The sequence below is a fragment of the Otolemur garnettii genome, unplaced genomic scaffold (genome assembly GCF_000181295.1).
Source record: "Otolemur garnettii isolate 467f Iridium unplaced genomic scaffold, OtoGar3 scaffold00011, whole genome shotgun sequence".
Taxonomy (NCBI): Eukaryota; Metazoa; Chordata; class Mammalia; order Primates; family Galagidae; genus Otolemur; species Otolemur garnettii.
In genome coordinates, this window is record NW_003852406.1 from 20,670,908 (window position 1) to 20,685,920 (window position 15,013).

Here is a 15,013-nt window from a genome sequence, read left to right on the forward strand (position 1 = left end):
CAGTGAGACTATGTCTCAAAAAAAAAAAAAAAGAAAAGAAAGAAAGAAAAGAAAAAAGTGTAAAAAAAGGCAAAATCACAACCATTCAAGGTTTTGGACTCAAGAGTCAGAGCAGGGCGGCTTGGCGCCTGTGGCTCAAGTGGCTAAGGCACCAGCCACATACACCTAAGGTGGTGGGTTTGAATCCAGCCCGGCCCGCCAAACAACAATGACGCTGCAACTAAAAAAAAAAAAAAATAGCCAGGCACTGTGGCAGGTGCCTGTGGTCCCAGCTACTTGGGAGGCTGAGGCAAGAGAATCGCTTGAGCCCAGGAGTTGGAGGTTGCTGTGAGCGTGATGCCATGGCATTCTACCCAGGGGGATAGCTTGAGGCTCTGTCTCAAAAAAAAAAAAAAAAAGAGTCAGAGCAGGGTGGTAGCTGTGGCTCAGTGGGTAGGCACTCGCCCCATATACCAAGGGTGGTGGGTTCAAACCCAGCCCCTGCCAAACTGCAATAAAAAAATAGGCAGGTGTTGTGGTAGGTGCCTGTAGTCCCAGCTACTTAGGAGGCTGAGGCAAGAGAATCGCCTAAAGCCCAGTTGGAGGTTGCCGTAAGCTGTGACACCACAGCACTCTACTGAGGGCGATAAAGTGAGACTCTATCTCAAAAAAAAAAAAAAAAAAAGAGCAATGAATATTAGAAGTCACATTCTAAGCTGCTATTTTTTCATTGTTTCAACTACTTCTGTTGAATAATGGACCCTTCCCTCTCTATTTTTCCCCATAGAAGACTTTAAAAATTATTTTGGGGGGTGTCATGAGGGATGAGATTGCCTACACCAAAAACTTAATGCAAAAGTGGTTCTTTCTACATAGCACATGTGGAAAAGTGGGGTGCCCCTGACTGCAATTTGGGGGAGGAATTTACAAGAAATCTTTACTTTCCCCTTTCCACCTTCTTCCAAAGTAGTTGCCTGTGTCAACTGGATACGCCTGGGGGTGAGAAGTTCAGCTTCACATAGTGAACACTGCTAAGTGGCCTTGGATGAACAGCCTAGTGCTCAGGTCCCAAAGCGGCCACCCAGCTCCTCCAGCAGCACGTGCCCACTCCAGGGGCCACTGCTGTCTAGACCTGGAGTCATGTGGTGGAGGGCCCCTGCCCTGTGCCACATGTTTCCAACCACCAGTCAGCCCTGGATTCCAAACACCTATTTCTGAAAATTGGAGATTTTTGTCTCCATCATCTTCCAGTGCCCAGTACAGGACAAGCTCATGCATCATGATAAGCAAATGTTTATTTATGCACCATCCATTGTTTCCTGGGGTTTGTCCTGGTTTTTCTGAGATGGAGTCTCACTGTTGCCCTGGGTTGAGTGCCATGGCTTCATCATAGCTCATAGCAACTTCAAACTCTTGGGTTCAAGTGATCCCCTTACTTCAGCCTCCCACATATGTAGCTGGTATGACAGGGGCCTGCCATGATGCCTGGATAGTTTTTCTGTTTTTAGTAGAGATAGGGCCTCACTCTTGCTCAGGCTGGTCTTGAACTCCTGAGCTCAAGGGATCCACCTGCTGTGGCCTCCAGAGTGCTGGGATTGCAGGTGTGGGCCACTAGGCTTGGCCTGCCATGTTTTTCTGAACACATTTATCTGCAGCTCCCTTGATGGTAGGAGGTGGCGTCCTCAGCACCCAGCACAATGCACAGCACGGAGCTGACGTGCAGTCAACATCCATGGCATAAACAGATGTGACGTGCACAGGGTTAAGGATAGTGAGCAGGGAAGACAGTGGTCCAGTCAAGGACACTGCTGTGGCTGTGAAGGGGAGATGGATGGGACTGGTCTTCCGCCACTTGCAGCTGCGGTGGCTCAGACATTCAGGGATTTTTTTTTTTAGTTTTTGGCCGGGGCTGGGTTTGAACCCGCCACCTCTGGCACATGGGACCAGCGCCCTACCCTTTTGAGCCACAGGCGCCGCCTGACATTCAGGGATTTTGTGAACAGTCTTTGAGACTCAAAATTGGTCAGGGGATACTAGTAAAGAACCCATTTTCTATGTGATCAACTAGCACAGTGGTTCTCAACCTGTGGGTTGCGACCCCTTTTTAACAGTGAAAATACATGGCGGCTTAGGAAGGTTGAGAACCACTGAACTAGCACATTCTTAAATCCATGGATATTCGCTTAGCACTTTCTGAGCACAGTGTATGATGGCAGGTGGGCCGGCTAGCAGCTGTGTAGAGGGCTGAGGCCAGCCAGCCCTTGCTTCTTGGAAGTATGGAGGGAAAGCTCTTTAACCTCTCTGCACCCCTGTGAAGACCAGAGGACCTCAGGGATAGGGCGCACAAGTGCACGCCACAAACACTGGCTGACATGGTCATTACCAGCTTGCCTCTCAATTCAGCCTGTTGGCCACCCAAAGGGGGAATTTCTGAGGCCAGGTCTGGGCCCTGTGGATATAAGGGCTGAGTCTAACCAGGGATGTCTGTCTTGGACAATGCACAGGGAACAGCAATACCAGGCTAATGTAACTGCCAGCTGAGAATGAGAGGAACAAATATTATGTTGGGATGGAAAAGAGCTCTTGGCTCTAAGGAATTGCAGGCCTCTGGGATTGGCCTCCATAAGCCTTTCCTATGGTGAAAGCCTGTCGATTTTCTCGAAGCCTGGTGATCATACCCCAAGGTGGGCAAAGGAATAGACAGCAGCTGAAATTGCAGGTCCCAGAGCAGTGAGTGGGGTGGCAGCAAGTGGTCTCCACGGCCTCAGGGTACCTCCAAACACAAGGAAGTGATCAGGACTATGTGCGCCCCAGAGCTCATGGCTGCCTGCAGTGGAAGGAGACAAGCCCAGAGACACCTGTGTGGTATAAAGTGCAGTCACATCTACTCCAGAGCACCAAGGCAGAGCCCCAGCAGTAGCAGTGGCGGGGCCGGCCCCATCCTGGGGCTGCGGATCTGGACGTTCTCTCCCAATGCATGGACGGAGTGGCATCTGGAACCTGCCCTGCTGCCTACCAAGTGCCCCAGTCCTGGCAACCCAATTCCTGTTGTTTTAAGCCACCAAGTTTGTGGCACTTAGCTATGGCTGTCCTAGCAAACTGATACAAGGCCCTGCACTTGCCCCCAGGAGGGCTAGGCACTGAGGGGGGTTGTGGGGTGGTGTCAGTGGGACTTCACACAGATCCCCTGGGTGCAGGCTCAGGAAGTCCTGTGGGGCTGAGATGTGAGTTCCTCACAGGGTTCCAGGGGAAGCTGATGCTGTATGTCCAGGGACAACACTGAGTGGGCAGGTCCTGGAATGGTGGTCCCCAAACTTGAGCCCACATCAGAATCACCTGCAGGGCTCTGTCCTGGAGTTTCTGATTTGGGGTTTGGAGGTCAAGAATATGCACTCTCCTCAGCCATCCTGACACTGCTTCATCCCCCACACTCTGAGAACCAGCCTACAGCTTTCTGGGTGGAGTGAAGCCAGGTTGCAATCAAGATATTTTTAGAGAAAGATTTCCAGTAAGCTGACTGGAGAGATCTCAGTCAAGAGAGACAAGTCTCCAGGGCTCTGGCAATTTGCTGGGATTTCTTCTCCTTTCTAAATATTCACTTGCAGCAGGGCACAGTGGCTCACACCTGATTCCTAATATTCCAGGAGGCCCATATAGGAGGATTGCTTGAGCACAGCAGTTTCAGACCAGCTTGAGCAAGAGCAAGACCCCGTCTCACTCTTTTTTTCTTTTTCTAAAAACAGAAAAACTAGCCAGATGTTGTGGTGGGCACCTGTAGTCCCAGCTACTCAGGAGGCTGAGGCAGGAAGATCACTTGAACTCAGGAGTTTCAGGTTGCTGTGAGCTAGGCTGATGCCAGGGTACTCTAGCCTGGGCAAAAGAGTGAGACTCTATCTCAAAATAAATAAATATGCCTAATTTTTTTTTTTTTTAAATAGAGACAGAGTCTCACTTTATCGCCCTTGGTAGAGTGCTGTAGCATCACTGATCACAGCAACCTCTAACTCCTGGGCTTAGGCGATTCTCTTGCCTCAGCCTCCTGAGTAGGGGGACTACAGGTGCCCACCACACCTGGCTAGTTTTTCTATTTTTAGTAGAGACAGGGTAATCCACCTGCCTTGGCCTCCCACAGTGCTAGGATTATAGGTGTTAGCCACTGCACCTGGCCTATTCCTAATTTTAATCAATTTCCCCCATTTTCTAATCAAGAGCTCCTTAAATTGTATATGCTTCGAGCCCCATAACATCGGACTCCTGCATATGAAATTAACACCTTCTGTAGAGAACACTTCTGGAACCAGAGGGTCTGCAGCAACAGTATCCTTGAGGTAGGATGGAAGCAAATGAGTTTGCTAGTCAGGTGGGGGGACAGGACACCTGGCTGGGACGCCTGCCCATCCCGCACTGCCCTTCCTGTGTCATCTGACACAAGCCCCTGTAAGTCTCTGTGTTGTGAGGCTGAGACCTTTGCATATCAAGAGCTAAAGCCCCAGCAGGTCAGGTGACCTGCCTAAGGCTAAGTGTCAACCTCCTACCATCCTGCCTCCCACTTTCCCCCAAAGGGCAGCCTCTGCTTCAGGCTCTGAAACAGGCTGCACAGTTAGGATGCCCAGCCGGATGGGGAAGGTCTGGAGATGCCCTCGCCTCCAGGACCCTAGACTCCTCTGGAAAAGAGCTGGGACTGATCAGAAGACCAGGCCCATCTTGCCCTCACCCCCAGGAACCTGTGGCACACAGGCCAGTGCGAGTACCTGCTCTTGGCCAGACCAGAGCTGCTGCTAGGAGCCTCTGGCTCCAGCTTGGGCCCCCAAGCGGTCTCTCCGCCACCCCAGAGAACTCCCTCTTGCCTCCCTGAGGCATACCCAGGCAAGAAACAGCCACCAGCCAGGCTTGGCCCCACACCAGCTTTTTATTCCCACCTCACCACCCACCCTGTGCTGCCAGTGGTGGGGACTGAACAAAGAGCTGGGGCACTCCTAAGGAGGGAGTAGGGATACCCCAACATGAAAAGGAGAACCTGAGGTATGGGGCTCCCTGATAGCACAGGAGAAGAGGCAGGACCTGGGTAAGGCAAGGCAGATCTCTGAGACTCTCGAGTGCACACGGGCCAGTGCTGGCTAAATAAATGAGGCTATGAGGGGATCTGGACCCAATGCCTGGGAAAAGGTGGGTGGGCTGGGAGGCCCAGTGTGGAAGGCTGAGTGAGCCTCCCTTTTGTGGGGAGAATTCAGGCTGAGGGAGGCTGACTGCAGAAAGCCTCATGTCCTCTGACCCCTCTGATGGGGCTCAGGGTGCAGGGCAAGTATTTGAAAACTCTGCCTTCAGAGGCAGGTCAAATGTCTGTGGTCAGGCTGACAAGTGGGTACCACAATTCTGGAGTGGGAGCAGAGAGACAGAGCCTCTGGTGGAGGGAGGGGCAAAGGGCTGGAGAGCCAGTATTGCCAGCCCCCAAGCTCAGCCTGGTGCAGTTAGAGCAGTGAATCTGGGGTGCACATACCAGCCCAGGCTGGGAGGGAACAGTGAAAGGACAGAGCCCCATTGTCTGTCCCCAGGCTGCCCTGATGGGGGCCTGCAGCCCGCTGACTGACTTTGGGCCCATCCAATGCACATGAGGCCCAGATAGGGAAGTGAGTGCACTGTGTAACAATGCACAGAAAGTTGATGTGACTCTGGTAACCTAGCAGCCAGGGTCAGGGTGGGGCTGGGAGGTGAGCCGGGCAGTGGTGGGGTAACACATCAAGTTCCCTCCCACCTTCTGTCACACCCAGGCCTTTCCTGCACAGCTATCTGAAGATCTCCTAGGAAGAAGAGACAAGCCCTGAGCAGGGGTCTCCAAAGTCATCAGGTGCAGGAGGGCCAGGGTGTGGATCCCAGCCTAAACATGCTCCCTAAAGCTAAATATGATCCTAAAAAGATCCAAACCAAATAGAAACTTGACCAAAATAGTCAAGTCTTATAAAACACTCTGCACACACACACAAAACAAGCCACATGCTCGCACACACACCAAATCTATGGGCACGAAGTGTACTCAACCTGTGTTCTCAGCACTGGCTCAACTGGTACCCACCTACGTGCACACCCGCACACACCCTGTGCTCTCACACCTCCATGGCCCCCTTCCCAGCAGAGCTCCAGAGGCTGGTGCCAGGGACTCAATGATGACTGCTGACGTGGAGGGTGTAGAAAGCCCAGGGCTCAGGAACATAGATGACACCTGGGTACTTCTTCCTGAGTACAGGGTCATTCCACAGCCAGACCACCCAGAGCGCCACAAGCAAGAGGGTGAGGGTGAAGGAAGAGAAGAGGAAGAGGCCGTTGCTGTCCAGGAAGAGGTGCTTGCGCTTCTGGTGCAGGACGAGGGCCAGCATGGCGAAGAAGGTGAAGATGAAGAGGATGAAGATCTGGCCCTCTGTGACCAGGTACCTGGAGACACCGTAAGGTGAGGTGGCTGCCATGGCAACTGTGTCCAACCTGGCTGCCCTCCCAAGCAGTCAGAGCAGTTCCTCTGGGTAGAGGGCTCAGAGAACCATACCATGCTAAGCCACAGCAGAATATTACTTTGGCTTGTGGAGTTACTATTTTTAAATAGTTGTTTGTTGCCAATATTTAAATAACAGAATATGTGAAAATGGAGATTTCTGGCTTTTCCAGTCATATTAGGCTTTATTTCTATATGATAAAAAATGACTAGAGAAGAAAGCACCTGCCCCCTTTAGAGAAAGCATTCTTCTACAGTTTGCCACAGATCTCACTGTCCCCTATTGCCTCATCTGCTGCTCACTTAATGTATTTCTGTTACCTGTTTGGTTCCTGTAGGCATTTGAGTTTGGAATACAGCAGCAATTTATGGTGGCTGTCACCATCATCTCCTTGCAGACTGGAATAGAGTCTCATATCATCCAAGTTTCCTACAGTACCCAAGGGAGTGCCTAGCATGTGGCCAGGAGTTCAATGACACTTATTGGAGGTCCGCTCCCCTGCCTCTAAGGAGAATTTATAGCTAACTCCTTATATTCAAGGAACTATAGCTCTGCAACTTAAAGGTCGTATGACCTTGTGGGATTTCTATGACATCTTGGAGCTTGTTTTCTCATTTATGAAGGGGGTATAAATGGCCCCTGTACATCTCTTACTTGGAAAAGTATATTGCTTGACAAATGATTACTGCTGCTGCTACTGTAGCTATTGCTGCACCAACACACTATGGGTAAGAACTAGGCAGGTTGATACCAGTTATCAAAAGAGAGACAAGATAAAAAACTAGGTAGCAAGTTTTCTTCTTTCTTCTCCTCTTGCTTAGCTGTCACTCATTCCTTTTAATCTTGTCCTCAGGGAGCATACAGGGCCCTGGTGGCCCTCTCAGCCAAGCAGGCGATGGGCCCTAGAGGTGTCCTGGAGTTTGCCCCAGGAGAGAAGGTCCCTTTCATTTTTAGGGAGGCCTCCCATCTGAGAAGGTCCCAGTCTTGTCCCGGGTCCTTCCTCTAATACCTGCCATCCCCAGGTGACCTACCTGTAGGGCAGAAGTGACAGAGGAGGGCTGAGAACCTGGCTAACCCTGCATCCTCCATAATGAAAAGACAGAGTTGGAGGAAACAAAGAAACCAGGCGAGGGGCCAGGCATTGTGGCAGGCGCCTGTAGTCCAACTACTTGGGAGGCTGAGGTAAGAGAATCGCTTGAGCCCAAGAGTTTGAGGTTTCTGTGAGCTGTGACTCCAAGGCACTGTACCAAGGGTGACATAGTGAGACTGTGTCTCCAAAAAAACAAACAAAAAAAACAAACCAGGTGAGAAGCTCCTGAGGCCAGGGAATTCCATGATGCTTTGGACTGCACAAAGCTTTTTCTCCCCAAGACCTCACCATCTCCAAAAAGGTAGAGAGGGAGGTGTCACCTATTTCAGAAGAGGAAAGTGATGCCCACAAGGCTCCACAGGACTTAGTGTTGGCCCGAGGGCAGCCCTGGGGTTCTGGGAGACTGGGTGTGAGGCTGGAGAGACTGCAACTTCATGCCTTCCTCCTACCTCCCAGCCACACTTAGGCCTGGGTTTCATGGTTGTAAAGAGGTCATCGGTTCCCATTAGATACGGGAGGAAGCAGGGTCCAGAGCACGCCAGTCATACGTGGAGCCACATAACAGGTCAAAGGTCGAGTGTGGAATTTACTGCTGTGGTTTACTCAGTGCCCTCCCCTATGTCCACTCACCAGTAGTACAGGCCACTGGGCATCACGAGGAGCAGGGCAGGCCCTGGCATCAAGCTCTCAGCTTTAGAGGCAGTGAAACAGCCGCTGAAGTACATGAAGAGGATGAGGAAGAAGGGGATGTACCTGTGACAGGGAGGCCAGGGCCTGAGGGGGCTGTGCAGTGGCCCCGGCCCCCACCTCCACCCAGGTCCTCCTCCCCACGGCCTCTGCACTGGCTCCTTGCATGTCCTGTGGAGTACAGGCCTCTGCAGTGCTGCTTCATGGTTTACACAGCAGGCTTGGGCCAGGGGTGCTCCACCCCACCTGGCCTATCTCGTGCTGAAGGTTAAGGGTGGGACAGAATACAGCAAGGGAGGCAAGGCTCGCACACACCAGAGGCCCAGGGGCTACAGGTGTAGGCCCTTTCCACCCTGCCCTGGCCACTACTCACTCCATAGGAGGAGGGTCTCTATCTCACTCCCGGATACCTGCTGACCGGGAGACCTGTGTACCCAATGGGGCTGAAGACAGAGAGAGAAGGTCTAGGTCCAGGTTAAAAAAGAAAAAAACAAGGCGGCTTGGCACCCATAGCACAGTGGTTATGGAGCCAGTCACACGCACTGAGGTTGGCAGAGTCGGACTTGGCCCAGGCCAGCTAAACAACAACTCCAACAAAAAAATAGCTGGGCATTGCAGCAGGCACCTGTAGTCCCAGCTACTTGGGAGCCCGAGGTGGAAGAATCGCTTAAGCTCAAGAGTTTGCGGCTGCTGTGAGCTATGATGCCAGAGCACTCTATCAAGGATGACATAATGAGACTCTGTCTCCAAACAAAAAACAAACAAACAAAAACCCCAAGGGGACCAGAACAGCACCTCCCACAGGGGCAGGGGTTGAGGGACAACTCTATGAAGCCCCTACCTAGGCTGAGCCCACAGATTCACCCCCACATCTCACCCCAAAGTACCACCTGCTTCCTCAGCCCAACAGGCTCCCCTTCCCCTATCTGCACTCTCACCTGCCACAGTCCATCCCATCTCCTTGCCCCCCATAACCAGAATGCTCCAGGCCTCTGTTCCCCTGTCCCAACTCCAGCATCCTACAGGGCAGGGCTTCCAAGCAAAGGCCAGAGAGCTGGCAGGAGACCTGGCCAGACTCCAAGAACCTGGAAACCCCATGCAGGGTGTGAGGGGAGAGTCCAGTACCCCTGTGAGGTCTGGTCAGGGCTGGCTCTTGCCTCCTTTGCACCCTCAGCCCTCCCTCGCACTGGGCCAGCCTGGGACTTACTGTCTCATTTCTAATGTGTCCTCCTGACTGTGGGGGAGGGGAGGTTGTGAGGGGATGGGGCTTGGGTCTGTGAGAGAGGGTGGGAAGAGCTGCCCTGGGAGTTTTGAGGAGGGGGAATACAAACAGCACTGCCCACCCCAACCCCTCTCAGGTCCAGCTGGCAAAGAGCAGGTCTGACACGGTGGGGAACCCTTCTTCGTGACCATCTGGGGGGTTGTTTATCAGAGCTGAGTCCTACTCCCTGCCACCTCCCCAGGCTCCGTAGGGACGACAGCTGCCCGCTGCCCTCTGGTGGCTGCTGCGGGCACTGTGGGCTGGGAGGAGGCAGAGAGCGTCCCTGGGACTGGCAATCCTGCTGAGGAACAGCCTCTCAGAGCCTGGCTGAGGTGCCTCCTAGGGAAAGAGGAGGTCATTCCAATCACCCTGCTCAACACACGGAGTCCTAGGGTGCATGAGCCTTGTCCAGTGTGTCCCGTGTCCCTGAGCCAGGGGGCCTTTGGGATAGACAGACATGTCACTCACCACATGGAGTGGCCCAGGTACTCATCATAGTAGTAAAGCAGCTCAAAGGAGTCGATCTGAGGGTTAGAGGGGGACGTCGGTCCAGGGGGCTGTGCTGGGGCCCCAAACAGTGCCTTTAGCCACCCTCCTCCCACTCCCAGGGCTTCACCCCCAGGTGGGAGCCCCTCATGTGCCTAATAATGCAGCTTGGGGAAGGTGACAGTGCCCTCAGGTAGCAGCATGCTTTAGTAGGGCCAGGGCAGTGATGTGTTAAGGCAATTTCTTTAGTGTCTGAAGACAGACTGTGCTGACATACAGTCTGACATGTGGGGGAGTGGGAGGTGGCCTCACCAGGGTCTCAGGCTTGAGATTCTTGATGATGGGGTTCTCCCGGACAGACAGGTGGTGCTGGTAGCCACTGAAGAGCAGGCGGTGGTTGACAGAGTCGCCCACCAGGTGGATGCTGGCGCCCATGATGAAGGTGATGATGCTGATGTAGGTGATGGAGCGTGGCAGGGTGCGTGGGGACCGCTCGATGAGCTGAGGTTCAGAGTGAGGTCAACAGCATGACTCTGTGTGACTCTATCTCAGTGTGCCACTTTCTGCATCTCTCTTTTACCTGGCCTGGGCTGGAAATTGCCAGCTGGAAAGTCACTTCAAAATTGGTGGGTCCCTTTAGCAGGCCAGCCCAGCCTCCAGATTCTCACATGGTCACTGTGAACCCAGCAGGGGCGCTAGGAGTAGCACTTCCTTTTCCCCGGGAGGAAATAAAGGACACAACCATTGTCTCAGGTCATATCAGAGCCATGTGCTGGACTTGACAAGCAGGCCTTTAATGCTGGAGTCCAGGCTCCAGGCCCAGTCCTCCATCACCTCCAGCTGTGCCTCTGGGAAGCTGGGCTGGCCTGCGAAAGGGATCCCAGTTTCTGAGTGATTGGACTCTGGCAACCGTGAAGAAAACGTCTGGAATGGAAGCAGGTGCTTCTGAAATGACATTATTTCACTGAAAACACACCCCTGAATTTTGAGATCACAGCCTTCTACTTTTGAAGATTTGAAATATCTTTCTTCAAAACAAAATGATGGGGAGTAGGTGGGAGGTCCAGGTTGAGTGTACCTCCTTATTTGCAAAGCTTGGGACCAGAAGTGTTTTGGATTTTGTATTTTTTTCATACTTTGAAATATTTGCATATACATAATGAGATATGTTGGGGACGGAATACAGGTCTGAACACAAAATTCATTTATGTTTCATATATGCCTTATACAGATAGTATGATGGTAATTTTATAAAATATTTTAAATAATATTGTACGTCAAACAAAGTTGTGTTAAGTAGTTGTGTGTGGAATTTTCCACTTGTGGCATCATGTTGGTGCTCAAAAAATTTCAGAATTTGGAGCATGTCAGATTTTGGATTAGGGACACTCAGTGTATAATAGTTTTGAGAGCCCTATTTGACAAAGTGCAAAGCCAGAAGCCCTTGCTCTGGGCTCTTCGTGACATCTCCAAATCAGAGCTCTGCAGAGCATAGGATTGAGTTCAGCTCCCAGTGCTGCCTTTCTTTTCTTTCTTTTTCTTTTCTTTTCTTTTTTTTTTTTTTTTTTTTGAGACAGAGACTCACTTTGTTGCCCTGGGTAAAGTGTTGTGGGGTCATAGCTCAGAGCAACTTCAAACTCTTGGGCTTGAGTGATCCTCTTGCTCAGCCTCCCAAGTAGCTGGGACTACAGGCACCTGCCTGGCTACTTTTTTTGGCAGTTTTTGGCTGGGGCTGGGTTTGAACCCACCATGTCCAGCATATGGGGCCAGTACCCTACTCCTTTGAGTCACAGGCACCGCTCTGCCTGGCTACTTTTTTTAGAGACTGGGTCTTGTTCTTGCTCAGGCTGGTCTTGAACTCCTGAGCTAAGGCAATCCATGTGCCTCAGCATCCCATAGTGCTAGGATTACAGGCCTGAGCCACTGCGCCTGGCCCTCAGTGCTGCCTTTCCTTTGGGCTAGCCCCCACCTACCTTCCTAGGCCCCTGACCACTCTCTGGATCCTCTAATCACCTCCATCTCAGTCTCCCCAAATGTTTTCTGATTTTCCAAGCCCAACCTAGCCTTCAGATCCTTCTGCCTGAACCTCTCCCACTTTACCGGCTGCCACACCAGGGTGAGGCCCAAGCCAAATGCCCGTCCTAGGGGGAAGGGGCTTCTCTATCCCTCCTGGCTCTGCCTCCCCTGGGCCCCAAGCCCCTGACATACCCCTCTACCACAGCCTTTATCCCCTAGCAGTTAGGCAGGGGGATACCTGAGTCAGGGCCCAGGCCTTAGCACTGGTCTCCTGCCAGGCAGTTGGATGAATGGGGATGAAGGGTGTGGGGTAGATGACCTGACCCCTGGACTGTACCTTGAGCAGGAGAAAGGGTGTGATGACATTGTAGGCCATGTGGAAGTAGTCCCCCACGCTGGGCTTGTTGAGTGGAAACCATTCAAGAGGGAACACCAGCTGGGAAGCAAGGAGAGAACAGGATCACTTGGGCATAGCCCGTGAGGCCCTTGGGACCCTGCCCCACCCTTATCACTTACACTTAATTCTTGCTGTGATCTCTAGGGATCTTCCTGGCAGGCCTGGGATAAAGGTATTCTTGGACTGGGAAACTGAGTGTAAGTAAAGGTAAACCAACTTATCCCCCAGTCACACAGTAGATGTAAATCCAGGACCTGACCCTGTGCCCCTTGCCCAGTGGAATCTCCTTGGGTACTAGCCTGGGAGTCAGGAGGCTCTTTTGGGACTCAGTTATGCCACCAACTTGCTGGTGAACCCTGAGCTAGTTCTTCCCCTCTCTGGGCCTCAGTTTCACCATCTGTAACACGAGAGGTGGCCCAGGTAGTCTACTTAGAACCTTAGGGCTCTGGTACACCCAAGGCCTATCATGATGACAGTGTCTCCTGAGCACTAGGCCTTGGTGTGGAAAAATGCCCTATCCACTGTGTGGATGGACTGCTTCTAAATCAAGTGCAAGTATACATTAGGGGACAAAGTAGGAAATATGGGCTTTCTACAAAGTAGCTTCAATTCTTCCTCTTTACCTTCCCTAAGAGAGGAAGGTGGCCTGGCTAGGGGACAGTTCCCCCTTCTGTAACACCATCTCTCCCCTCTTGGTCTACCTCCAAGAGCTGGCCTTGTCCAGGCAAGTGTGAGAACCCCTATGCACGGTCAAAACATTTTACTAAACTGTACTTCTAGTGTCTGTTGATTGAAAACACATGTAATGACCAAAAGTTGCAGAGATTTAAATGGTAGTCTCTTTTAACTCAGGAATCCCATATTGGAAAAAACAAACTTGTAGAAATGAAACTCTCAGGACACAGAAATGTCAATCTCTCTCTCTCCGTGTTTGTGTGTGTGTGCACGTGTATCTTTACTTATATCAAGATATATATGTTAGCCAAAACACTCTGTGATGGCAAAATAGCAGAAACAGGCTGATTCTTCAATCAAACAGGACTAGTGAACACATTATAGTACTTCTCTCCTATGGAAGGTTAAGCAGCCATCAACAGAAGTGACACTATTTACTCCTTTCTTATTTTCAAGTCCCAGGCTGGACTTAAGCTCATGGGCTCAAACAATTCTTCTGCCTCAGCCTCCTGAGTTGTGGGCACCATAGGCATGAGCAACTACACCCAGCTTATGATATATTCTAGTGCAAAACAAGTAAGTTGCTGAGTAAGGTATAAAGTAAAATCTCACTTAGGTTAGAAAAAAAGAAAAATATGTATACATGTGTTTATATGAACAGAGAAAGGAGTGGAAGGATGTTCCCCCAGACTGTCAATAGTGAGAAGGGAAGGGCTAGGAAGAATCTAATTTTTTTTGGAGACAGAGTCTCACTCTGGCACCCTGGATAGAATGTCATGGTGTCACAGGTCACAGCAACTTCAAGCAACCCCAAGCAATCCTCTTGCTGGGATCCTCCCAAGTAGCTGGGACTACAGGCGCCTGCCACAATGCCTAGCTAGTGTTTCTATTTTTAGTAGAGATGAGGTCTCACTCTTGGTCAGGCTGGTCTCAAACTTATGAGTACTCCATCCACCTTGGCTTCCCAAAGTGCTAGGATTACAGGCACAAGTCACCATGCCTGGCTGAGAATTTAATTTTTATAACTTGTAAAAAGTTACAAATCTGAGGCTATAATGCGTGCATCTGAAAAGCTCCAGTGTATCCATGAGGTTTTCAAATGTATACTCCTAACAAGTCGATTTAGGGTCATAGTGGCCAAAGCAATTCTGGGGAGGATAAGGGAAGTGATTTACTAAACTGGAGACTCTATTAGGCCAGCTGCGGCTGAGCCCTAGTGACTGAGGAGAGCCATTAGCCCACTCCTGGCCTCCTCTCCCCCTCTCCCCAGAGGTTTACTTTAATGGAAGCTCCTCTGGCCCCCAATTAGTGGAAGCTTCATGCTGAAAGAGGGCTCAAAGATAAAGAGATGAAGCCCAGAGGACAGGGAGTTGTCCAAGCTCACCCACAAACCTGATCAGATGCCCTGATTCGTGGTTCAATCCGCCTTCTTTCCACATATTTATTTAGAAGACAGAATCTCACTTTGTCACCCTGCCACCCCCTAGTAGAGTGCTGTAGCGTCATAGCTCACAGCAACTTCAGACTTTTTGGCTCAAGTGATTCTCTTGCCTCAGCCTCCTGAGTAGCTGGGACTACAGGCACCAACCACAATGCCTGACTATTGTTTTTTTTTTCTTAACAGAGTCTCAAGCTGTTACCCTGGGTAGAGTGCCGTGGTGTCACAGCTCACAGCAACCTCCAACTCTTAGGCTTAAGCGATTCTCTTGCCTCAGCCTCCCAAGCAGCTGGGACTACAGGTGCCCACCACAACACCTGGCTATTTTCTTTTTTTGGTTATAGTTGTCATTGTTGTTTGGTAGGCCAGGGCTGGATTCGAACCACCAGCTTTGGTGTCTGTGGCTGGCGCCCTAGCCACTTAAGCTATAGGTGCTGAGCCAATGCCCAGCTATTTTTTATTTTTTTATTTTTATTATTATTTTTTTGAGACAGAGCCTCAA

General features: G+C 51.1%; 1 protein-coding gene across 1 annotated transcript in view; it reads right to left on the bottom strand.

The window, feature by feature from the left end:
• Window positions 1-4,869: 4,869 nt before the first annotated feature.
• The window catches only part of CLN6 (CLN6, transmembrane ER protein), an 18,650-nt gene continuing 8,506 nt past the window's right edge, over window positions 4,870-15,013 (bottom strand). The window contains exons 3-7 of the mRNA XM_003784459.3: window positions 12,339-12,437; window positions 10,298-10,486; window positions 9,968-10,023; window positions 8,182-8,304; window positions 4,870-6,405 (exon numbers count right to left, since the gene is read on the bottom strand). Of these exons, the coding sequence (XP_003784507.1) occupies window positions 6,135-6,405; window positions 8,182-8,304; window positions 9,968-10,023; window positions 10,298-10,486; window positions 12,339-12,437 (738 nt within the window). The 3' untranslated portion in view covers window positions 4,870-6,134. The remainder of the gene's footprint in view (window positions 6,406-8,181; window positions 8,305-9,967; window positions 10,024-10,297; window positions 10,487-12,338; window positions 12,438-15,013) is intronic.